Below are 26,917 nucleotides of genomic sequence, written 5' to 3' on the forward strand. Positions count from 1 at the left end.
ATCTAGCTTTTACCAGTGCTCAATATGTTAGCTGTTATGTTGTAATAATTGTTAAATCTCCAGTTGTGAATCTGTACTTAGAGAAAGCAATGTACCATGGGCTCACATGAAGATGTGTCAATTTTTACTTGTAACTTGTGTAATACAATTCATGTAATGGTGGAAGAAGAATGAATTGGTTAAATTTTTTTATATTTTTTTGTGAAGCTATAAGTAAGCCATGGGAGGAATAGAGCTTCCAATAAATCAAATTTTCCAAATATCTGGACCTGATGAGCAAGTTGGCTCAGCCAAGAGGAAAACAAACCCAAGGCCTTTTAGTATTTGTTTGAATCCCCTAACTCTGTTTCCAAGCTCTTTTGTGAGGACAAGAATAAAAAAAAAAATTGTGGGAAGATTTTTCTTTTTTTGCCTCAATTCTCTTAAGTTTGCTGTTCAAATGTCAATAAGTCCCAGCAGCCGCAGGTCACCACTGGGTTTCAATAGGAAACCCCAATTTAGGGCACATATTTTTCAATTGTATCAGAATGTGCTTTTGGAGTCAAATCAGGAAATCTTGGAGGGTGGGGAACTCTTTTCTTTAATGCTCTCCCCACTTATTGTTCTTTCCTCATGTCTTTAATGAATTGCTTTGGCTCCCAACCACACAAACCAGATTGTGAAGAATGAAAGAAAATTCAGAAAGGAAAAGCTTAAGTTATTGATTTAGCTTGAGGGCATTTTTCTGAGACTTCTGGCCCAACCCAAAAAACCAACAACAACCCCAAGCCCCAAGCGACACTCAATGTTTGGAGACATTCTTCAGCTTTTGGATTGGGACCAACCTTGTTGAGGAAGTATCAGTTCCTGTCATCAGGGTTTTGTACAGAGACCCCAATTTTTTTGTGGTGCTTCATCATTTCATATTTTTGGGGATCTAAAGCCAATTGCCTGAAGATTGTGTCCCAAACCACATTTGGTGAAGGACAAAATGCTCTGGAGTTAATTGAAGAAAGACCATTGTGTTCACTAATTAGGAATTTGTAGTTGCTGTGATCGCTTATGGGTCAAATGGAAGCATTCTAAATCTTCCCCCTTACTCTTGGTCTTTTAACAGAGCTCCTGCTTTCACTAACTAGTCTTAAATACTAATATATTAGGCATTGTTCATAGACAAACTAAGGGGGAGAAAAAGGCTTAAATGAATGTCTTCTCCTGCCTGCTAGAAGTGGAAGTTGAATCTCTCTGTTTTTTTTTTTTTTGTGTGTGTGTGTTTTTTTTTAATGTTTATTTATTTTTGAAGGAGAGAGAGAGCGTGAGTGGGGAAGGGCAGAGAGAGGGAGACACAGAATCTGAAGCAGGCTTCAGGCTCTGAGCTGTCAGCACAGTCTGATGTGGGGCTCGAACCCACAAGCTGTGAGATCATGACCTGAGCCAAAGTCAGACGCTTAACTGACTGAGCCACCCAGGCACCCCAGAAGTTGAATCCTTTATAACTTAATAGAATATGAGGGAAAAGAGCCTAGATTAGGAGTTAGGTGTTGCCTCCAACAACCTGGGGAAGAATCAAGAGGCATTTGCCTGTTTTCATTAAGAATATCTGGATGTTACTTCAGATCCTCTTAAGAAATAATAATGTAAGCAACTTTAAGACTGACTAGCTAAGCTTGGATGATTTCTTTTTCTCACCTATTCGCTTTTTTTTTTTTTTTTTTTTTAGAAAGAAAGCAACACAAAGTGGCATTATTTTTCTGAGGAACCACAGATAAGGAGAAGTCATGACTTAAAACATGCTCACACACACAGTTGGTAGAAGATCTCAGGCCTCTGGCTTAAAGATCCAAGGCACTGTTAGGAAACTCATTTTTATGCGTCCCCACAGTCTTGGTGACAAAGAACAATTTCCAGCAGGGTTAAAAATTTCCAGCAGGGTTGTGTTATGTCCTTCTCATCTTTTAAGCTTGTGTTTTAGTGATCAGATAACTGGTGCATCTTTTCCTTCCAAATGGAAAGACAAGCCTATGCACATACATAAGTGGGTATAGTTTTACTATCTGAAACCTATAATCTGCCCAATCAGATAATTATTTCAGGGAGGCATGGGGTAGACTGCAGGGCAATTATTTTGAAATTGAGGTAATTGGTAAAACATTTTTGGTAAATGTTTCCTAACATTTAACTGATTTATAAATGACCACTTCACAGAGTGAATGCTGTATCCTTATTTAGTTCTCTTGGATAAGGTAACGGGAAGCAATGGCTCAAAGATAAGGATTCTATGACTACTTCATTGATTCTTTATTTGAATGAGACAGGCATCAGATTATACTGGCCTTTATGAGTTTTGGAGAGTGAAGGCTATTTCCTTTATCTTATATGAAGTAGGACTTCACAGGTTTAATTACCTTTTTTTTTCTATACCTATGTTTCTGTATTCTGAAGCAGATTCAAAACAGGTGTCTAAGATAATTCTGCCTCTGCTAATGGCTTTTCTCTTTGCTTGCTGAAATGATGAAGGATAGCTTCCTATGTAGGCAAACGTCTTTGTTAGGCTCCTCAGCTGTCACAAAAGGATGCTACACTTTTACCAGCTTGATTTTGGGTCTTAAGAATCTGTACTCAGCTAGTAACAGCACAGTAGTTCTTCAGGTATTTTTCAAGAATTTCAGTCTGAAACACATAGTCATTTAGCATGTAGCTAAGTGCAGTGGAGAGAAATATGTTTAGGATGATTTCTGGAGGGACATGTAGTTTATCTATTCATATAAATATCCTAAAATACATTCCTGAATTTCATCAGCTCAGTAGACACTGAGTACAGAGACCCTAGTATTTGGCCCTCTGAATTGTGTTTGGAAGGAGGACATGCCTGCAATTGTTACAAAATACAGCTCTAAAAAACTCATTTTATGTTCTTTGTATCAAACAATGACTTCTTTATGAGGATTTGTTAGAGATATTATTGTTTGAGCCAAGAACTAATATATAATTGTACTTTTCCTGAATAACTGGTTTATTTTTACCATATAGGCAGTGAAATAAATGGAAATAGACCAGCTTTTCCTTTTTCTGTGAATTTGTGGCCCACTTAGGACAGGTATGTGGGTGATCATGTCAGTTTTATTTTCCTTCTTCACTATAGTTGATTATCATCCTTGCTTCTATATCTTCTCTCACTTGGCTTTATTTTTAATACTTAAACTATTTTCCTTTTGTACATTCTTGAGTTATTTTGGAGATGTATTTGTACATAAACACTTGTATGTCAGAAAGTGTTCTTATTGCCCCTTCACACTTGATTATTTGGCTGGGTGTAGAATTCTAAGCTCAAACATATTTTTCCTTAAAGCTAGAAGGCATCACTCTAATGTCTTCTATCCTTGTTATTGATGAGAAATTTCATGTTAGTCTGATTCTTGTGTCTATAAGGGCTAGCCATTTTTTTTCCTCCTCTGAAATTTTAAAATATTTTCTATTTGTCTTTGGAGCTCAAAATTTTTTGCATATCTGTCCCTCCATTTTCATTCATCCTCTTTGAAGAGTTATATCTTAGACTGGTGCAGGGAAATTTTCTTCTGCTTAGTTGATTATTTCTACTTATCCATTGTTTATGTTCTCTTCTCCTAAGTGTTCTTTGCACATCTTCCTCCTCTTTGTAATTTTACTATATATTTGAAGAGTTTTCTTCAGTTTATTTTTCATTCTGTCTATCCTACTATACAGTTTCCCATTAAATAATTTTTAATTTCCAGGAACTCTTTCTTATTTTCTGCTATCTTTATTCCTATCAGCTTGTTTTTGCTTCATGGGTGCTATGTCTTCTTGAATATTTTCAAGCTACTAATTAGCATAAAAAACATTTTCCCCACCTGTTTTTAGCATTATCTCTTCCTCTTGCGTCCTTCCCTTTTGTGCTATTGATTTTTTCTCAGATGTCTGGTGACTTACGGTTGCTGGTTTGTGTTTACAAATGAAGGACTAACTAGATACATGAGGGCAGTTGTAAAACCCTTTCCCCCTGCCAGCCCTCTTCTCTAAATTGGAGGGTTGGTGATGTAGCCAGCTCCCAGGGAGGTTTTTCTGCATGTGTCAGTTTGTTCTGGCTACGATAGTAGAATGCCATAGACTGGGTTGTTTACAAACAACAGAAATTTATTTATCATGGTCTGGAGGCTTGGGAAGTCCAAGATCAAGGTGCCCGTGGTTTTGGTGTCTGGTGAGAGCCTGCTTCCTGGTTCACAGATGGCTGTGTTCTTGCCATGTCCTCATAGGATGCAAGGGGCAAGGGACTCTCTGGGGCCTTGTTTATAAGATCACTAATCCCATTCATGAGGGCTCTACCCTCATAATCTAACCACCTCCCAAAGACCCTCAAATACCATCACATTAGGAATGTTTCAACATGTGAATTTTCTGGGGTCACAGGCATTCAGTCCATAGTCTGGCAAATCCCACAGCTGCCTTTGTAAGGCAGGGTTTACTAGGACCTGAGTCTCCTGTAGCTGATGTGGAGGTTCAGAGCTGCTTCTCTTAGGTCTGAACACCCACTCTTGGTTTCCTTCCCAGGCATGTTGCCTACTCTCGTTAGTGGGCAAAGTTGGAGGGTGTGAGTGAGGGGCCCACCTAGCTCAATTTTTCTTTAATGTTCTGGTGATGCTCAAAAACTAGACTGAACAGATAATTTATCTTCCAAACCAGGACACTTTTGAGAGTGAACGGTGATCCTATTAGTTACTTTGCCAAGACAATGGGCATAAACTGGGACTGTCACCCTATGTATAACACATTTTCGACCTTTGTATTTATTGACTGAATTTGGAACTTCTTTGGGGCTTCACTGGGAATTTTTAAAATTTTGAACCCCTTCTAGCCTCCACTTGTTTTCTAAAACTGTTACATTTTTATTCTTCAAAAAAGAAAAAAAAAAGAAAAAAAAGACCTATTGCTGCTATTTCAGTGAGGCCTGAGTGGGAAGAGTGATAGAAGGACATATTTAGTTGGCTATCTTTACCTGGAAGCTCTTTGAACTGCAGTTTAACATATGCTGGCTCATTATATTTTATACATCCTTCTGTATCACTTTACACCTTTTTGGAACCACAAAAGTTCAGTGATAATGGTTATGTAGCAGTGAGCTTATCCTAGTAAATCATTCATCTCCTAGTGGGTACTTTTCTTTTAGTATTCTCACAGCTGGAAGGTTCCTGAAATGCCTATGGAATATTGGGCATTAAGTCATTGAACCTCTGAACAATGATTGGGAGTTGTTTATTGAGGATTAATTTTCAGCTTCCTCTTACATAATGTGACATATTGCCAAGAGAGGTTTACATCCCCTCACCCACGGTCATAGCACATGAAAGAATGTCAGTTCTTGGCCTAGCAGAGTTAGGTTAAAGGCACAAAGCTATAGGGATGTAGAACCAAAGCTGGGATTTTGTAGAGCTTAGTGAAGGGATGGAAAATAGGATGCCAGAGTTTATTCATAAAGACTCGGTTCAGAAAGATAGTACTTAGTAGAAGTACAGAAGCAAAGATAAAGATTTAATAATAATGATTTAGAAGCCAAAAGAAGACTTCCTGGCTCTAACAAAATCTCACGGGACAAGAGCAAGAGCAAGTCCAAGTTCTCGTGGACACGGAGAAGAACATTCAAACTTTCCTAGCGCAGAAATTACTCTTCTGGCCCCTTGGGTAAAGGGCTATTCTCAGTCCTTGGGGAGGGTGGTTACAGGGAGACACTGGACAGGAGCCAAGATTCTGGTGTTTGGAGTGACTAAAATCAGGTGCATAACTATAGAATTCTATCCCTGGATGTGCTCCTTATAGTGTGAAATTTAAAAATGATGACCATCTGAATGTGTGTGAGGTCAACTAAAGGCAATTAATGTACAAATTAGCATATCTAATTTTTGACTTACAGCTAAAGTTAATATTTAACTTACAAGCAGGATGCCAGGTGGGCCAGGTTAACTTTCATCCTCCTAATAACATCCAGTGTTTTCCTGTCAGCCGTTTTACCATGCCTGGGTGAAGGTAGGGATGTTTAAACAAATCATCCAGCTTTTTAAGCTTTAAGTCCCCTCACCCTCCAAAATACCATTTTGGGCTTTGATATTTTTGCTCTTTGTTAGGGAAGCAATAAGAAGGATAGGATGATGCTTTGATAGCCAGGGTTTGAAATGTTTCCTGCAGGGGATGATTGGTTAAGAGGTTGCCTCCTGGTGAATTCAGGATTTCAGAGTTACATATGTTAGGGACAAGCCCACTCAGGTGTCATCAGCTGTGGACATCAGTCCAATATTGTTATTGTTATTATCAAAAACTAGGTGAGCTAGCCTTGAAAACAGGAATAGTCACAGGGAACTGACTTAATTACATAGGTAAGAAGAAAGCCATGTAGGTGGATGTCAAACAGACCTTTCACAAAAGGTAGAGAATCAACCATAACCAAAGACAGGGTGTCATTTGTCAGAAGCAGTCTTCAGATATAAACATAGCATCATATTTTGAGACTTGAGCCAATGGGGCTGTAGAGACAGATTCCTCTTGGACTTTGGGGAAAAAGTTGTCAGTTCTTACAAATCGTGGTACCTGGCCTAGGGAGGGTAGTGGTGATAAAATAGGTGCCTTTCTTCCTCCCCACTTCTCTTCATTTCCCTCATCTTTGTCACCTTAATTCTACTTTCAGCTCTTCCTCTCTTTGCTTTCCCCTTGCTCTTCCTTCCCCCATCCCTAATAGATGCCTCTAAGTTACTTTCCACCCTCCAGTCTCCTTTATCTCTGTGGTTAAGTACCTTCTCCAAACTCAGACTCTTATTACTATCCCTGTAGTTTTTACCACCTGTCACTTACCCAGGTGGAGAGCTGTGGGATTAAGGGGGTCCCAGGTGAAATGGTGAAGTTACTTATCTTGAATGTTCTGCATTGACATCTGGTGTTCATTTTGCTGGTCTCCATTCCATAGCTTTCATTAGTCCATCATCACCCTTTTGTCAACTCTGAATTTAGTTAAATGGAGCAAGAACTTGCTACTTTTACTACAAAAACATGCTCTACTGGTGGTGCACTGTTTTTCCTTTGCCAGTGCAAATTTTAATTTCTGCACCATCATAATCTTTGAGTTTGTTGTTTTATTTTATTTTATTTTTTTATTTGTACTGGTGTTTGCATTTTTTTTCCCCAGAAGATATTTTGGCTACTTCCAGCAAAGGGCAAGTCTCAGTCTCCTGATGATGTGCAGTTCCTCTGAATATGCCTGGGTGGTTCAGTCAGTTAAGCACCCAACTCTCATGGTTCGTGGGTCTGAGCCCTGCGTTGGGTTCTGGGCTCACAACATGGAGCCTGTTTGGGATTCTCTGTCTCTCTCCCCTGATCATGCACTCTCTTTCTCTCAAAAAAAAAAAAAATCATTTTTGCTCAGTGACCAGAAGGTCAGTGACCTCCATGGCCACTTCAGTATGGTTTTGTTTGGCTCTACAGTATTTTGTGACTTGGTAGCAAAAAAAAAAAGAAAAAAAAATCTCAGTGTGGCATTTGACTTTCAACAGCATTCTCCTTTAGGAACTACTCGGAGTTAAGAGAAAGGGTCTTTGTGGAGCTAAAGGGATGTAGAAATTGGAGACACATAATGTTTTGTTTTATGGCTGGCATCAGAATTACAATGAGACAAATTTCAGCTTTCCATTTTGGGACTTTCCAACACATGTTCCAACATTTAGGCTGGAAAAAACCAATGCCCTTCAAATTTCAAAGGAAAGAATTCTTGCAACCTTGACTACAATCAAAGTAACCTAAGTGATGTTAGTTTAATGAGTTATATGTTTCTTTGGGTCAAAAATTTAATTTCATACCTGATTTCTCCTTCTCTTTAGAAGTAGAACGGATAGTGAAAGCCAATGACCGTGAACATAATGAAAAGTTCCAGTACGCAGTGAGTAAAACATACATGGCACATGCATGCTGGGATGAGTTTTACCTTAAGAAGAGTTGGATTTATGCCTTCTCGAACTTTACAACTTCACCAAAAACTTTCTTTGTTTTGGCCCATTTTAGTTTCAAGGTGCTATATGTTTCCATGAATACAGGTTTTAGTAACGTTTATACACTTATTTTTGTCATGCCATAAGAGTGGTTGGTATGTTCTTTGGTATAGGAAGAAGACAAAATTTCTTTCTCACGAATTGATAGTTAATTTTGGTGTCTATTTGGCCACAAGAATACATAGGGCCACTAGAATAAATAGGCCTCTGTGGTAATAGTGATAGAAGTGATGGTATTGGCTGATGGGTGATGAATGGCTTTTGGGGGATTTTCTCTAGCTCAGGCTCAGTGTGGGAAAGTATGTGTAGGACAAAGTTCTGAAGTCTGGAATGATTGTGTTTATCAAATGAGAAGTGGAAATGATTAGTTAAAATGTGCAGGCTTTAAGCTTGTACTGAACTACTTGAAAAAAATGTTTTTCAAGAGGATTTTTTTCACTTATGTTAGAAATATTTATTGTCTGTTAAGTCACTAGCACTGCTCTAGGAACTTTGGATACATTGATGAACAACTTCATGCATTACAAGATAGGACCTCATAAAGATCTTCTCATCTATCTATGATTCAACCTAAGTTGTTACATGGAGTCTTTTATAAGCTCTAAGAAAGATAATTGGTAGAAGTGATTTTGTAGGTGACATTTGGCCTATAAGATTGAGTGCAGCAACACCTTTCATGAAGGAAGGTCTCAATTCAAAGAGGGTTTTGATAACTATGAAGGCAGGGCAATATTTGGCATTGCTTATTTAGGCACTAGCCAGAAGACAGAGTTTTGCACAATGGATAATTTTTAGCATTTTGTTCTTATTGGTAGGTTTTTCCCATATATGGAGATGGATGCGTTGGGCTAAGCTTGGTACTATTAAATATTCAACAAAGGTAGCTAACAACTGCACTTTTCTCATGCTGTACGAATCGTGTAATTATATTTTGTTGTCCAGTGGCAGTTGTTCTACACGGAATCAGTACACTGGCTCTATGACAGAGTTCTCATTGTAAAATAATATATTTGCACCCTGATTTTATTCATCAGTCTTGTAAGTTTGGTTAACATAAGTCTGCCTTTGAGAGAAGGAATCCTTCTCAGGAGGCTGATGAACATGTTGCTTAGCCTGAGAGAATGAGGCTTTAATTCCTATTGGTGATTTAAAAAAATTTTTTTAATGTTTATTTATTTATTTATTATTATTTTTTAATACGAAATTTATTGTCAAATTGGTTTCCATACAACACCCAGTGCTCATCCCAACAGGTGCCCTCCTCACTGCCCATCATCCACTTTCCCTCCTATTGGTGATTTATGTCACTCTCTCTGGCTTCTTGACGTCTAGTTATTTGGCACCTCTGGTCATCACCAAACTTGGCTCCATACCTTTACATCCATTCTATAGCTAGTCCTTTAACTGTAGAGGATGACTCCTGAAAGCCTTAACCATCAAACCTCAAATCAGAAGAGTAGACATGTGTATATTTTAAGACCTTGTGGACACACCTGGGTGGCTCAGTTGGTTAAGCTCTGACTTTGGCTCAGGTCATGGTCTTGTGGTTCATGAGTTTGAGCCCCATGTCGGGCTCTGTGCTGATAGCTCAGAGCTTGGAGCTGGCTTCAGATTCTCTGTCTCTCTCTCTCTACCCCTCTTCTGCTTGTGCTCTCTATCTCTCTCTCTCTGTCTCTGTCTCAAAAATAAATAAAAAAATTAAAAAAAACCCTTGGGGAAAACAGTAATAAGTAATCCACTGTGAAGTAATTATGCATTTCAGTATTTACTTGTTTTCCAGTGTGTAGCAAGTATTTTCATTCTGTGAGTAGTAACTCTATTAGGAAAGCCATATTTTATTTGCCTTTTGTGAGATGATAGTTTTTTCTACTTACAGCTATTTTTACTTAATTTATGAAATATTTCAAACTTATGGAACAGTATAGGAAACAATGACACCTGTGTGCCCACTACCCAGATTAAATAGATGTTAACAATTTTTGCCATGATTGTTTCAGATCTTTTAAGAGTAATATCACACTAATGACACAGAGATGGTTTTCTCTTGAGCTTGCATGCTAATGAACAAAAGCACTTAGATGTGTGGCTACAGCTCTGTGTTCTCTTGGGCTTCCTAACAACAACAAAACAGTAGAACAATATTCTATGACTGTAGCGTATCAAATAAGGCAGCTCAGTCTCTGAGTTAAAACCTTCCAAGGAAAGAACAAAACTCATTAGGAGCTGGAGAAACCAAGAAGGACAAGAGTTGAGAGAGGGAAGCTGCAGAGGAGAGATGAGCACAGGTATCCCTAGTCTATCAATCACTACTGTGGCTCAGAGAGGATGAGCCAGGCCCACCTAAAATGGGCGTGGGTCCCCACTGTACACAGCTTGATTTGGGAACTCCGAACAGGATGGCTGACCATACAGTGAACTGTGGGACCATTCTCAGCCCATCTATTCAGGTACAAATTGGGGATGATACAAGTACTTATTTCAGTTAATGTAAGGATTGAAGTAGAGTAACACACAATGACCCTATGAGCTAGTCTGTGTAGAGATGGGATCTGAATCTGATTCAGCCTGATATTCAGATTCACACAGATTCAGCCTGATATTAAGGCTTTTAAACTACTTATTATATGGAATATGTTTGTAAGAACGATGAAAGCCTGGGACTTTTTGCTCAACCTCGCTTTGAAGGATATTGCCCCAAATGGAAAAGGATTTGAAGAGACCTCTGTAGATCTTAGGGAGGAGAATGCTTATAATTGGAAAAGCAGTATTCCCACTTAAAGGCTGAAAAGGAGATGGGAATAAACTGAAACTATTTCTGAAAAAGAAAAAGGGAGAACTGGTGAAGTCCCACCCAAATGTAGTGTAAAGAGTGTTTTTAGGATAAGATAGGCCATGGTTTGAATGCTTTCTCTCATTTGCTAACTTGTGATCTCAATTTGTTTATTTCTCTGAACATCAGTTATTTCATATGTGAAATAAGGAATTTTCCTCATAAGACTATTGTTTTTAATTAGAGTGCAAGCAGGGGAGAGGGGCAGAAGGAGGAGAGAGAAAGAAAGAGAATCTTAAACAGGTACCATGCTCAGTGTGGAGCCAGATATAGGGCTCCATCCCGTGACCCTGGGATCATGACCTGAGCTGAAATCAAGACTAGGATGCTCAATCCACTGAGCCACCCAGGTGCCCCTCATAGGATTATTTATTAAAGATTTAATGAGATAATTTATATAAAATACTTGACAATAGTAAGACTAGCATACATGTATACATACATACATATCTCATAGTTGCCATGTACCAGGACCTGCACTAAATATTTTATATGGACTTTGTCTCAAATCTAACTTGGTGGTGGGCAAGTATTCACAATAAATTACAGATTTCCTATAAGCATTAAATAAAGTAAGATATTGATAATAACAATGCTAGGAAGATACTGAAAAATGGGCTAAAGTCGTAAAACTTTGGTAGCAAGTATCACCCCCCAAATTAGCAAATCTGTGATACTAAAGGTATAGAAGTTGCTGCTGATGCAGTAGTAGAGAAACAAATGCAGCGACAGCAAGAAGACTAAAGTATAAAGATTGCGGTGGTAGAGACCCCCACCCTGTCCCACCAAATAAGCTCTGTGTAAATGATAATAATTCAATGAGATATTTATTGATTACCTACTCTGTGCAAAGCATTTGGCGACTTAAGGAAATTTTCCTGACACTCTCAGCATGGATATTGACAGGTAGATACATGACCAACTGTGATAGTAATAGCAATAAAAATAGTGACAATAGTAATAGCTCACACACACATAGCGCTTACCATGTGAAAAGTGTGGCTCTAAGCACTCTACTATACTAAACTTACTGAACTTAGCCACAGTTCAATGAATAAGAGCATATTTATTATCTTTTATCACCTCACTTTTGTGTGTAAAAACATTGAGGCATGGAGATCTCACTCAAGTGACTTGCTCAAGGTTGCACAGCTAGGTAGTGGCTCCCATTCTTATAGCTTGGTGTCCAGGGGCTTTGTACATTGCTGATCATCCACAAAACCCAGCCAGATGAAGTGGATCTCCATTTCCAGAACTAATAGGTGGCACAGCTGGAATTCTAATTCAGATTGGCCAGATTCCAAAGCCTATTTTTCCCATGATACCATAGTGCTCTTCTGACCAACCTGAAAAACAAACAGCACCAACAAAAGGACAAAATCTTCCAAATCCTCTCTCCTTCCCTCATATACCTATTTGTAAAATATTTATACTCTGGGGACAAAGACAGATAAAGGAGATACAAAATTTTACAAATGTGAGTCTAAGAATGACCTTAAATCTTACTCTTAGCATTTGTAAATGAGCACTTGGGAGAAAAATTTACACAAAGCTCAGATAAATGGTGTGATTTCCATAAGCACTAAGCCTGGCTGAGCAAATGTTTCTCTTTGAAGGCTGAAGGAAGATATTTCAATACCTAGAGAACCTTAATTTGTCAACAAAGCCTAAAGCTTCAAAGCACATTATAGGACATAACACAGGCTTAAAAAATGATCAAAAGTGCTTTTAAGAGCTAAAGGGTTTAGAACATTAACAAGAGACAAGGTTAATGATTCTAGGTGAAATTAATTGGTAAATTAGACATGAGATTGTGAAAACTGGAAGGTAGAAAACATAAAATTACAAGAGGGATTTTGGACTGCCAAGATGTGTACAGCAAAGTAGGATTGGAGACTCTAGGGAGAGCCAGCCAAGTGCTAGAATTATTATTCTCATTAGAAAGGAGTTCAAAGTTTTCCTGGTTAATAATAGGAATGAATAATGCAAGTAAGGAAAACAGTTGTTGTATTAAAATATGTTAATGTTAAAAATGTTAGAAAACTTGGTAAAGCCAGCCAAATATCCAGACTCGTTATCCCTATTAAAAGAAGTTCAAAGTGAATAGTAGAAGTTGTGAAAACCGTTGTAGTCGTATTAATATGTGTTGATGTCAAGAAATGTCAGAAAAAGCGTTAGATTAATTATGGTTACTTTCTGATTTTGTTTAAAAATAAATGATGTTGGAAAACGTTGGTATTCCTACTGGTTCTTACTCTCTCCCTTTTCCACGTAGGCATACACCATCCTCATTCAATTCTCTGGAACTTTAACAGAATTGAGAAGGGGTATGAACTCATTTGAGTGATGCAACTGTCTTGCGTCAAACTCAGAAACTTCAGTAAAGCTGCACATTTAATATCCGAATGCCTTTTATGCACAAATGTAGACGCGAAGTTTCTAAAGGATTTTTTTTTCTTGAGCTAAAATATCCTGTTTAGGAAGTGTACACAAGCTTATATAGTTGGTGAAAATGTAACCAAATCATTTTGCATGCTTATAAAGAAAGTCTTGCATCCAAAAATTGCAATTCTGATATCTTGATTTATTCCTAAAATCTTAAAATGTCTTGTTGATATCATGGTTGTTGGATGGAATTTGCTGTTGGTCTTGTGATTTTTGTGCTTAGAACAATGACATTTGGGGTTTTCCAAAGAGTGTGGCAATTTGGCTGACTCAGCAGTTAGTGCTACAGTGACATCACCAAGACTCCCTTCAAAACAGTTTCTATTTTCTTCATCCATTTATACAGGGTTTATATGTTTCTACTTCTCTTTTCTCTTAGAATAGGTGGTTGAGAGTGGAGTAGAAAAATGTGGTTGGTTCACCATTATTCTGGGTATGTGAGCTTGAATGAGGTTACTGGACCTCTGTAGACCTCAGTAAAACTTCATGTTCCTGTGTGTGTGGGTGAATTGAACGTCCACTGTCCCCTTTTTTATAGAAATAAAAATGATATTCAAAATTCAATATATACACAATGTGCCCACTCTAAGTCTAAAAACGTGTGTTTGTTGAGTTATTTACTTTTCAAAGATTTGAGGCAGTGTGCAAAAAGAATGTAAAGCTCAAAGGGATATAGGGCACCTGCGTGGCTCAGTCAGTTAAGTGTCTGACTTCAGCTCAGTCATGATCTCTGAGTTAATGAGTTCGAGCCCTGCGTCGGGCTCTGTGCTGACAGCTCAGAGCCTGGAGCCTGCTTCAGATTCTGTGTCTCCCTCTCTGCCCGTCCTGACTCACACTCTGTCTGTCTCTCTCTCAAAAATAAATAAAGATTAAAACAAATTAAAAAAAAAGCTTGAAGGGATAAACATACACAAGGAAACTGGTATGAAATGAGTAAGTCACAGAGATGAAAAGTATTGCCTAGGGAATTTGGTCAATGGCATTGTAATAGCATTGTATGGTGACAGATGGGAGCTTCACTGTGGTAAGCATCGCATAATGTACAGACTTGCCAAATCACTGTGCTGTACTCCTGAAGCTAATGTAACATGGTGTGTCAACTATACTTAAATTTAAAAAAATGAGGAAAAAGACGAGCAGGCTATTTTTAGTGGGCCCCAAAGTGCATGCTACAAGGCCTTATCTGCTTAGAATGGCAATGTGTTGCCTGCTACGGGGTTTGCTAAAACAGGGGCTATATATTCTGTTTTCTACCTGAGCATATACGATCTACTCAAGAAGAGAAGACTAACCCATGAGAACAAACTTGATAACAGGTAATAAGGAAAAGATAATGCTAAATCCTAATTGTGCGATATGGCTTGTGAGTTTTTGAGGAAGTCTTGTCAGAGGAAATGGGAAGTGATATGAGCCTTGTTTGTTCGTTGTTTTACCACCTATATTAAGAAGGGGGGGAAATGGGCAAAGTCCTGTAGTTAGACCCAATTGGGCATGAGGGGTGTGTCATAGGAAATTAACATTCAGGTAGGTGAGATAAGATTGTTTAAGAAAACTTGAATATGAGGTAACAGGCTCCCAGGAGCTAAGGAGTCACAAAGTGAAAAGGGATTTTCTTTGCCTTCCAGATAAAATAGAGTAGGTATCCAAATGGAGATGCCCAGGTGATACAGAATGTAACTGGGTGGGCTTATAACTGTAGAGTAGGGATATTAGTTGGAAGAAGATGCTTCGAGCTAGGAGAAAAATAGAACTTGTTGAGGAGTGATGGCTGACTTGTGGGGTGTGGAGGGAGAAACCCACATTTAGTTAGAAAAGGGAAAGGGGGGAGCCCAAGAAGGAATAGGAGCAGCAAAGATTGAGGAGAACAAAGAGAGGACAGTGAGATGAAAGCCAGGGGAAAAGGAGCCTCTCAGGAAAGGGGGGGGGGGGGGTAGGGTTGCGTAACCATTCTAATGCTAGGTGCTCATCAGGTTAAGAGCTAAGGAAAAACATCTTTATTTTATTTTTAAAAAGATCTTTAATTTGAGTGTAGTTGCCACACAATGTTAAATTAGTTTCAGGCATACAGCATAGTGATTTGACAGATCTATATGCTATACTATGTTGACCACAACATATCTGTTCACCATACAGTGTTCATCACAATACTACTGACTGTATTCCCTGTGCTGTACCTTTTATTCCTGTGACTTAATCATTCCATAACTGGAAGCCTGTACTTCACTCCCCTTCATCCATTTTGCCCATCTTCCCCCTGCCTCCCCTGCAACCATCACTTTGTTCTCCATAGGTCTAATTCTCCTTTGGGTTTGTTCATTTATTTCATTTGTTTTGTTTTTTAGATTACGTATATGAGTGAGATCATATGGTATTTGTCTTTCTCAGTTGAACTTACTTAGAACGATACCTTCTAGGTCCCTCCATGTTGTAAATGGCAAGATCCTTTATATGGCTGTGTGATATTCAATTGTATATATATCATATCTTCCTTATCTATGTGTCCATAAACAGGCTGCTTCCATACCTTAGCTATTGTAAATAATGCTGCAGTAAACATAGGGGCACATACAGATTTTTGAATTTGTATTTTCATATTCTTTGGGTAAATACCTAGTAGTGAAATTATTGGGTCATATGGCATTTCTGTTTTTAATTTTTTGAGGAACCTCCATATAGTAAGAAAAACATCTTTAAATCAGAAGGGAGCAATTGGAGGACCTGAAGAAAATACCTTTATTATTATTTTTTTAAAGATAATATTTGAGAGTCAGAGGCAGGAAAAAAATGCAAAAGTAGGGAGCATGGTATAGCCCACCATTAAGAACTTGCAACAAAAAGGAAGGAAATAGTATATAAGCTTTCAGGCTTAGTGAAATTAAGTACATTTTTGAATCAATCTCACATATTTTGGCTATCCAAATGCATGGGAAGGTAAAACTCTAAATATTTTTTTAGGGAGAGGGGAGACTCTTAAAATATCAATATGTTGAGACACATCTGAGTCCTGCTTTAATCTTCAGCCTGATGAGAAATTTGGGTTTCTCTTTCTTTTCTTCATGAGCAGCATAGCAGCAGCACCGATATGCTGTAGATCGTCACCAATAGGCCTGATTATTAGAGCAATTTATGCACCAACCAAAGAGTACAGATGATGACAAGCAGTGTGACAAGTTGGAATTAGTTGTGGAAAGTGCCAGTAACTTGCATTTGTTATGGGTTTCTGGTTGTTGGTTGTTGTGTTTTGTATTAGGGCATTCCCATAGCAACAGTGGCTTTTTAGCAAACATTGCAAATGTCTTCTATTTTGTGTGCTGTTAATACGTGTAAATTATTCTATGTTCTATATGACAGAAGTGTTTCCTTTATAAATAATTTATGTGGAGGATAAAAAGTAATTTTTGGGCTTTACTTCATTTTCTTTCTGGATTTAAGAGTTTAAAAGTATAAACATTTTATCTCTTTGACATCTGATTTATTTAAATAGTCTTATTCTTTGGCTAAGCATTTGTCTGATTCCTTGTTTCTTTTATTTGGTTGGTCTGTTTTAATCTTTTGTTTTAGACTCTGAATTCGTATTTCTCAATGTTCTAAAATGGCGCATTAAGGTAGTTAAAGAATCCAGTTAAACTCTACAACTCTGAAGTGTTTGTTACATACCTGTTGCATGTTTGAGATAATTTTAGTGTCTTCATAAACTTGTTCCGTTTCATCTGTGTGTGAAGTAAACTTCAAGTAAAGCCACACAGATTTTTTTTTTAATTTTAATTTCTTCATTGCAGTGACATGAAATTGAAAAGGTTCCAAGCAATGTGTAATTGCAGTTAGAAGAATTAAAATAAGCTAATTTTGGTGTTAGAATCTTAGAGCTCCATTGTTGCCTGGCTATTGCCAGGCAAAGAAATGAAAAGATGGAGCAGGAAGAGAAGTAACTTCCTGTGTGGAGTGAGCAACACAAATGCAGTTTCCTTTGTTGGCAAATGGTTTATGAAAGTAATCCATAAATCAATCATGTGGATAAAATTTGGCAAGAGTAGTAACAGTTGAGAAGTTAACGGAAAAACCACCAACCCCAACGGTTTCAAAGTGATTTTTATCTTGTTTTGTAGTTTTCTTTACTGGACCAAATAGTTTGGTTCTGTGAATCATACTATGAAAAGATGGCAATTACCATATTTTACATTTTATAGCTGGAAAATTAATCATTTGTGTTAATGTTTCAAATTCATGTCCACAATTATGAAACCAGTGGTCAGATTACTGTTGTATTTTGAATCTGGCTTTTTCTGCAGTTTCTTACAAAGGTAAGCTATTTAAGCATGAATGTCAAACTTGAAAATATATGAAATATGATGCTAGGAGTTGGTTACGAGCTATATATGTATGTGTGTAAATGTATGTGTGTTGCATGAATGTGTGCATGTAAGTAAGGTTTTAGTTGTAACTATGTGTGTGCATCTTTGGAAGAATGTTCTGGCTTGACTAGAGAAAGCCTGTTCTTTGAGGAATTGAGCAGAGGACAGCAATCAGATTCCTATATACAGATCAGTGGTATAAACCTCTGGCTGTTGGTATACCTGTCTTGACTTCTCTAGAAGCCCTAAGTGTTCTGGGTTTCATTCATCCTCCTTGGTTGTCAAGCTTGCTGTGAAACTAGGTCATGTCATTATGGCTGTAGCTATCCAGGTGCATTTTGGATAGGTTGTGGATGGTGACATCCAGGGAAGAAAAGTTGTTTTATACAAATGATAAAACATGACTCACTTTTCAGGTACTGTAAGGAAGTTAGCTTAAGTGCATTAGAGAGTCTCAATTGTGGAGTTATCCTTTAAAGTTTTCCCATTCACTTCTGTCTCCAGAATTCTCACTGACTGCATATCTAGTCTTTATATCACTCTACAAGAGGGGAACTCACCACCTCTCTTCAGTGGGGAAGGGTGTGGAGTGTGGGGGGCCCACCTGGCTTAATTTTTCTTTAATTATTCTGATAATGCTCCAAAACTAGGGAGAATAGATAATTTCTGTTCCAAACCAGGGCACTTGTGAGAATGAAAGGGGATCCTATTAGTTATTTTGCCAAGACAGTGAGCATAAACCGGGACTGTCACTCTATCTATAACACATTTTCAACCTTTGTATTTAATGACTGAATTTGGAACTTCTCTGGTGCTCTGTTTTTGGATAGTTTTGATCATTAAACAGTTTTTCCTTCACTTGAGCCAAATTGATTTTCTCTTGCTTTATTATCTATTGGTTTATCTTCTGAGGCCAAAAGAGAGCCAACATGTCTTCTGGTTCACATGACAAACCTGATAATGTTTTTAAAATTCTAAACCTGGGTTCATTGAGTAGACTTATCTCCAGGACAGTCATCTGCAGTTTCCTCTTTTTTTTCTCCCAAAGATCTTCAGCTTTTCTATAATCCCTTAAAGTGGGTTGTTTCGAAGTCAAACACCATATTCTAGAAGTTATTTGAGTAGCTCGAAGTAGGAGAAGAATTATTAATGCATCTAAGATTGCACTGGCTTTTTGGTGATGATTAACTTATCTTAATCTCATACTAATCTCATTTTCATCATTAATGACAAAGACTGTCACATTTCTCTCTTTATCTTGCTTGTCATGGAATTTGGCACACAACAGATAGGATTTCCTCTGTCATAAACTATTCCTTTGGTTATTGTGTCATATGCAGACTTAGGAGCATGTCTTCTACATCTTCACTGATGTCTAATCGAATGGGCCAATTGAATCAGGAGCTCTGGAAGTAGAGTCCAAGCATTAGTATATTTTTTTTAAGCTTTCCAGGTAATTCTAATGAGCCAACAGGATTGAGAATCACTGTTATAAGTAAGTAATAAAAATATTGAGTATAACACATTTGAGACAGAACCATGTACCTTATCACTGGACACTTCCCTGTAGTTGCCATTGGACCATTAATCATTATGAATTGCTGACTTAACGAGTTTCCAGTTTCTATAATTAACTGTCCTTACCACCAACCTAATTTCTAGGCAGATTATTGCTTTCCATCTTAATAAGCAGAAAACTTTTTTTTTTAAAGCTGTTACAGTGCTGGTTTAAATGGCTTCTATATGGAAGCAGAAGGATGGAATAAATAATTGAACTTTAAAGATTCCTTACCAAGTTGTGTTTCTATGATTCTTGCAAACCACTTAGTTCCATGTTGTGATATTTTAAATACTCTTGTAGACCAAATGCCACAAAAACGCCATTGTTCTAGGCAAGACATTTTTGAGGTTAGAAGCACAAATGGGCTGAACTTCATAATGTTTCGCAGAGACAGCATTGTTCAGACATTTCTAGGTGAGAAAATAAGCTAAAGAAATATTGGATTTTTTTCCTTCTCCTTTGCTCTCTGATATGGGAAAGTTAATAAACTGTTTGAAGATGTTGTGCTAAAAATGTGAAAAGTCTCTATGCTAGTGCCTATCTTATTTTGGCAAAAGTAGTTCTCTGGGTTTTGTACTGGAAATTACTGTATCATTTTGTATTTTTTCCAGTTGGGCTTATCAGCCTTGTATTGAGTAATTAGTAGGTGTTTGTCACTTTGTTAAGTACTTTAGAGACTTAAAAAAGTATAAAATAAGTCTTAGTCCTTTAAGAGTTTGCTATCCCCTTGGGATTTTATATACACAAATGAAATAACAGTATAAGGCATTGTAATACTAAGTATGAAAATACGTGGTGTTAGACTTACAATTAGCATTTTTACTATATCTGGGTAAGGAAGACAATTTTCTAAGAGATGAATATTTTCTTGAAGTTCATATTGTTAATAATGTCTTTTTAAAAAAATTACAAAAGAATGGTAAAATACAATGTTGCATTTATATAAAAATGGTCTGACTTGATTTGGAAACCTACTAATTTGCATTGCACTTCAGACCCTGTCTAGATTTGGGGAACCATTTGGCCACTCAAAAAGTCAAGTGTCAGTCACCTTTAAGCCCATCTCAGCCTAAACTGACAGAAGAAAATGATGAACTCATTCAAAAGTACTCCTGGGGTATATTGAAATTAAATTTTTTTGAGTATGAAAGGTAGTTGATTTTTTGTTTAATTCAAATGTGAATTATATATATAATATATAATAAACGAAGTACTGATTTTAAGTGTACTTAAATATATATATTTAATATTTAATATTTAATATATGTATTTAATATATATATAATATAAGTGTACTTAAATATATATATACATATATGACGTGTATATATGTCATATATATGATGTATATATATATCATAATTAACTGTCCTTACTATATATATACATATATGATTACTTAAAATCAATGCTTCAAATATTTTAACATAGGGAATAATTCTGAATTTGTTTTATGAACAAATAATTACAGATAATTTCCTGAAGCCATAAAGGCCTATATGCTGTTGTCTGTGCAAATGATCAGTATTTTGCACTTCAGCATTAAAAAAAAAAAAGGGTTTCTTGCACCTGCATTTCTTCTCCTCACTCTGCCATGTTCCCCCTTGCTTTCATATACCTATGGAATTTCTTCCACGGTCCCATGTTTTCCAACTTAATGCTTGGTCTGATCTTTTATTTGCAAGAGCTTAAATTGAAAGTGTGTCCTGAGAAACTTAACAGAAGACCATGGGGGAGGGGAAGGAAAAAAAAAAAGAGAGGGAGGGAGCCAAACCATAAAAGATTCTTAAAAACTGAGAATAAACTGAGGGTTGATTAGGGGGGGTGGGGGGGGGTAGGGAGGGGAGGGTGCGTAATGGGTATTGAGCACCTGTTGGGATGAGCACTGGGTGTTGTATGGAAACCAATTTGAAAATAAATTTCATATTAAAAAAAAAAGTAAAGTGTATGAAAAAGCTCCATTTTTTTCTCCAATGATTTTTTTTTCATTCAATGTATTTTTCTTGAAGGATTGAAGGAGAAGTCCAGAAGAATATCTTCAGCTCAGTCAAAAGGACGCTTTGTCTTTATAGTCTAAGTCCTGGTGTAAGGCATTTATCTGTGGTGATGCAGCTGCATGGTCTGCTGGTGAAATCAAGTATCTCTGAAGGTTCATAATCTATAGTGCACAAATGGGACTGTTTTGGATTTGTACTAATGTAAATTGTTTACGTAGCCTTTTGAAAAAAATGCATGCAACCTATCTTATATCTCAGAAATTTGTCTTTATCAATATTCTGAGAGGTTATTTAATACTTTGCTTCTTGAAGTGTGTTCCACAGACCTCAGACCAGGAGCTTATTAGATATGCAGAACCTCCCCGCCCCCCAACAAACTATTGAGTCAGAATCTGTATTTTAACCAAATTCCCAAAGGATTCATATACACATTTGCATTTCAGAAGGACTAGACCAATCCTCTATTTTTTGTCTTAGGAGTGCCCTAAAGATTTTGAAAAAAGCAAACAGGTGAGGAGGGAAAAGACATTTAATTATGAAGCATAATGCTAATGCTTTAAATGTGTTTTCTTAATCTTCATAACTCTGCGTGGTAGGTATTATTACCCATATTTTATAGATGGGGACACTGAAGATTGGAGGGACTAGGAAATAATGTTCTAAGGTTACTTAGTTGGTAAAACGTTTCAGTTCGCAGAATCCAAGCCCTCACTTTTTCCTAATAGTCAATTATTTCTTAAGGCAATTGGCATTCACCAAGTACTTATTAACTGGATTAATATTCTTTATGGCAAATATGACTTAGATTTTTTGGGAAAGTGCCTTCAAGAAGCTCTTGAGGCTTTCCTGAAATAAGGCTTGCAAGGAGAGTCATCTTAATCGATAAATTTTAAATTGGAGGTTTGATTTATTTTCTTCCATGTGTAACTCCTTTCTTTAAGGCACATCTGCCTCCTTAACTGTATCCCTTCCCTTTTCCGTTCCCTCCTCCCTTCCTTGTTCTCTGCCTCCTCTTTCTCCTTTGCAATAGCTCCTGTCAAAATAGCTGCCTCTGTCATGAGTAAGAAGGCACACAATGAAAAGTATTTGATATCATGATTTTGCTACAGAAACCGGGCATTTTTCAATAGCATTTTCAGGGAAACAGTGGGGCTTGTTCATAAATGCAAAACCCAGTTTGAATTCACAGTGTGGATGGTGTACAATGTTGGTGATACAGGCTGTGAGAAGTCCCTTCCTCAAGATTATGCTAATGGTAAGTGAAGTGCTTTCAGGAGCAGCTATTTATGGATAGACTATCTCATTCCTTCTACTTTCCAGCTTCCCTCCCCATATCTGACTTCCCATCTCTACCTAGTTGCCTGGCACTTTGCTATTTCCAAGATATTTCCTATCAGGAAGGAGATCTTCTTCACATTGAAGAATTAGAAATTAATGTGTCTTCCCTTGGGTATCAAGTCAAAATGGAAGGCAACAGCCAGAGAACATATTTGACACAAAGAGTTGGCCTATAATACATGGTCATATAATAGGTGTGTACAGTTTTTTGGTAGAGGGGTTCTCTGAATCATTACTATAGTTGACCCCTTATTTGTTCATTTATTTATATATTTATTTAACAACCATAGTTATTAAAAATTAAAAGTATTATTTGTTTCTATAATTTATTTTTTATAATTCACCTCCAAGTTAGTTAGCATTTGGTGCAACAATAATCTCAGGAGTAGATTGCTTAAGCCCCTTACCCATTTAGCCCATCCCCCCTCCCACAACCCCTCCAGCAACCCTCAGTTCTCCATATTTAAGAGTCTCTTATGTTTTGTCCCCCTCCCTGTTCTTATATTATTTTTGCTTCCCTTCCCTTATGTTCATCTGTTTTGTATTTTAAAGTCCTCATATGAGTGAAGTCATATGATATTTGTCTTTCTCTGACTACTAATTTCGCTTAGCCTAACACCCTCTAGTTCTACCCACATAGTTGCAATGGCAACATTTCATTCTTTTTGATTGCCGAGTAATACTCCATTGTGTGTATGTGTGTGTGGGGTGTACACACACACCACATCTTCTTTATCCATTCATCCATTGATGGGACACTTGGGTTCTTTCCATACTTTTGCTATTGTTGATAGTGCTGCTATAAACATTGGGGTGCATGTGTCCCTTCGAAACAGCATACCTGTATCCCTTGGATAAATACCTAGTAGTGCAATTGTTGGGTCATAGAGTAGTTCTATTTTTAATTTTTGGAGGAACCTCCATACTGTTCTCAAGAGTTGCTGTGCCAGTTTGCTTTCCCACCAGCAGTGCAAAAGAGATCCTCTTTCTTTGCATCCTTGCCAGCATCTGTTGTTGCCTGAATTGTTCATGTTAGCCGTTCTGACAGGTGTGAGGTGGTATCTCATTGTGGTTTTGATTTGTATTTCCCTGATGATGAGTGATGTTGAGCATTTTTTCATGTGTCGGTTGGCCATCTGGATGTCTTCCTTGGAGAAGTGTCTATTCATGTCTTTTGCCCATTTCTTCACTGGATGATTTGTTTTTTGGGTATTGAGTTTGATAAGTTCTTTATGGATTTTGGATACTATCCCTTTATGTGATATGTCACTTGCAAATATCTTCTCCCATCCCGTTGGTTCCCTTTTAGTTTTGCTGATTGTTTCCTGCATTGTGCAGAAGCTTTATATTTTGATGAGGTCCCAATAGTTCATTTTTAAAAATTAAAAGTATTATTAAAAGCTAAATTATAAAGGGCAACGATTACTGAGGAACTGCTGTGTGCCTGGCATGGGGGTGAGAACCATAGAAGTCAACAAGACTCAGTAGTATTTTTCCTCAAGGAGCTCACAGTCCAGTTGGGGCTCTTCTTCAGGTCTGGGATCAGTTAATTTCCTAGGAGCCCAGGGAGGGGGTGCTGTGGGCCATGACTGGCTTGGCCTAAGCAGGTGTTTTTAGCCTTCCTGAGTGTCAATTTCCTTACTGAGGATATAGACAAAATCCCCCTGGAAAGGACTATTGTGGGAAGAGAATGTCTAAAATGGTTTGACATCCTTTGTTGTTATAAATAAGATAATAACCATTTGGGAAAACCAGTTTCTCATAAAATCCTCAGGCCACATGTCAGACTCCTAGGTTTCCCCTCCTCCACACTCTTCAAATCCTTTGTCTTATTTATATCACCACAGGTGACCCTCGTGGAGGGACACAGAGCACAGGCTTCTCTTCCCATGAAATGCCTCCTGATACTATTCTGCCAAATGCAACAATCTCTCTGGCTTTTTTCTCCCCCAAACTGATACACTTGCATAGGAGTCAGGATGAACTTTGTTTTTGAACCCTTACCCCAGATGGAGTGAATCAGGAGGAGGAATGTATCAGAGGAATGCACTGGGGAAAAGGAATGAGAAGGAAGTAGAATGAGATGGTGGAGAAGGTGTAGGTGATGCAACCAGGAGCTCCTCATTCACTCACTCACTCACTCACTCACTCACTCATTCACTCATTCATTCCTTTATTCAGGAAACAGGGGAGAGGATCTGGTCTGCTTTGGCCACTCACTGTTATTCCTAGCTGGCCTCACTAGGATGGGGTGGATCATTAACTATTAAATAAACAAATCCCCACTATAACTCACCCTGGATCCTAATACTTAGAATTGTTCCTGTGAGAAGCAGCTCAGCAACTTAGACCATCTGTCTTAGTGAGTTTTGATTGGAGACTCACATTTGAAGCCACTGTGTATTTTCTCTGCCCACATCATGGTAGCTCTTGCTCTGCTAGGCACTCACATGAGCTTCTTATTGAATCTCTGTGTCAGATCCTGCAGAAGACAACTGCCTATGTTTATGTATGTCTCTAGGGAGCTCTGTTTCCAGTTCCCTGAAGCAAATTTAGTCTTTGTTTAACTCAGACCATTCTAAGTGAAACTTCCAAATTTGGTGAAAATTCACTAAACTCTTTGTAGATGATGTCATCACAAAAAATAAAAGATCAACACTTCAATTTATTTATAAATTACTATTGTTGTTACTGTGTTTTAATGACAGAAGATGCTTTTGAAGCCTCTTTCTTTTTCCCATTCCATGTAGAGAATTTTCTTTTCCTGTGCCCCAACCAGTTCTTGATCCTTCCCTTTCAAAACCTCTACTCTCAATTAAAAACTATTCAACAAACAAAAATCACAAAGGCAGGTGATGTGGTTTTTCTAAACTTAGATTTATTGCACAGCACCCTGAAGAGGGTGGGAATTCAGAGATGCACTTACTTACTTATTTGATCCCCAGGGGTTCAGGAGAAGATTGCATGGTGTTATTTGTGTAGCAACCTAGTGTAAGAGGTAGAGTCCTAGAAAGGATTAGACTACTTGTAGTGTGTTATTAAAACCCCTCAGCCCTTTGGGAAATTCATTATGGGTGTCTCCTCATTAACTGGACTTTTCCATTGTGCTTTTGTTATTATAAATGCTGAGGTCTTGCCTGAAATTTGGCCTAGTTCCCAGATGGCATAGCAGTGTGAACATGGTCTAATTTTTAGTCCTCATAGACAAAGCAGCTCATATAGACTACATTGTCCAAAGACACTCTGGTGGTTCAGGAAATGGACCTGAGCAAACCAGCTTCATTTCAATGCAAATAAATGTCCACTCTGGTCCTCGAAGGCCTCTACAGCCCTAGAATGAGATGGGCAAATAGGTCAAAGCTGAGGACCTACTCCCTGTAGATGTTAGATCTATATGGAGGAGGCACAGAAGAACTTTGGTAAGCAGAAATAGGCAAACAAATCATTAGGGATGCCCAGTGAATGTCCCACTGAAATACAACTTTTGATTTCTTTCCTCTTGTGTATGGCTTCCTTTTGTTTTATATCTTAGCTCTCTGGAGAAGGCATATACTAGGTCTCTCTCTGTCTCTATATAATTTTAATAGTATTTTTGCTTTTTTTCAGATGTCACAAAAGAAAAGTTTTATTTGGACCTAGTTAAAAGCCTTTATATGTTCTATGCATCTAAACACCCTGGAGGAAAAAAAAAATTAGTGTGATTAAATTAATCCCAGAGGGAAATTTAATTTGTTCCCCTGGTAATTGTCCAAAATTAGTTCTTTGTAGACAAATTACTATTCATAGGCCATTTACTAGTTCTACAACAGTCTTGCAGAAGCTGGAACACTACATTAAATTCTGAGGGTAGAAAAGAAAACAAGGCTTATGATACTGCCAGGCAGATTTGCTCTGGGGGGAGACTGAGGCCTGAAAGCTTGCCTAGCCACTGTCTATGTTTGTGAAGTCTAGAGGGGAAATGGAGCTCCCTAGACAAGCCTGATGATGCTGTCCCTGAGTTGAAGGGACTGAGAGTAACTGCTCTAGGTGGTTGAATTCATGTGCACCTTACACTGTCTCAGTTTTGAGAGGTTCTTTTCTTTACCAAAGAATATTATAGGAAGGTTAGTGGATTTATTAATCAAGAGGGAGTCCAGACATTGCTTGTTTCTGACTAATTTCCTAGGAAAAACATACCATTTGGGAGAACACATGACTCTACAAAAGAGCTTTTATGGGCAGCCCTTGTAATTGCTCTAGGCCTCAGTTTCTTCTTCTGTAAAATGGTGCTGAAGTCACAACAGCTCATTAAATTTTTTGGAGATTATCTGAGATGATGTATGTACAGTGCTTGGCACAGTGCTTAGCCTGTGCAGGGAGACACTACATGTTAG

General features: G+C 37.7%; 1 protein-coding gene across 13 annotated transcripts in view; it reads left to right on the forward strand.

Annotated features, from left to right (window-relative positions):
* Positions 1-26,917, forward strand: part of ATP8B4 (ATPase phospholipid transporting 8B4 (putative)) — a 255,262-nt gene that overhangs the window by 41,861 nt on the left and 186,484 nt on the right. For 8 of the 13 annotated variants that reach the window (XM_042942064.1, XM_042942063.1, XM_042942076.1 and 5 more), the window contains one exon: positions 7,854-7,912. In XM_042942064.1, coding sequence (XP_042797998.1) covers positions 7,854-7,912 — 59 coding nt within the window. Of the gene's footprint in view, positions 1-6,591; positions 6,594-7,853; positions 7,913-16,781; positions 20,327-21,218; positions 21,359-21,385; positions 21,717-22,395; positions 22,462-26,917 lie in introns of those variants that run through there. The other 5 variants (XM_042942069.1, XM_042942072.1, XM_042942075.1 and 2 more) reach the window with 5 other exon arrangements.

The sequence above is a fragment of the Panthera leo genome, chromosome B3 (assembly GCF_018350215.1).
Source record: "Panthera leo isolate Ple1 chromosome B3, P.leo_Ple1_pat1.1, whole genome shotgun sequence".
Classification (NCBI taxonomy): Eukaryota; Metazoa; Chordata; class Mammalia; order Carnivora; family Felidae; genus Panthera; species Panthera leo.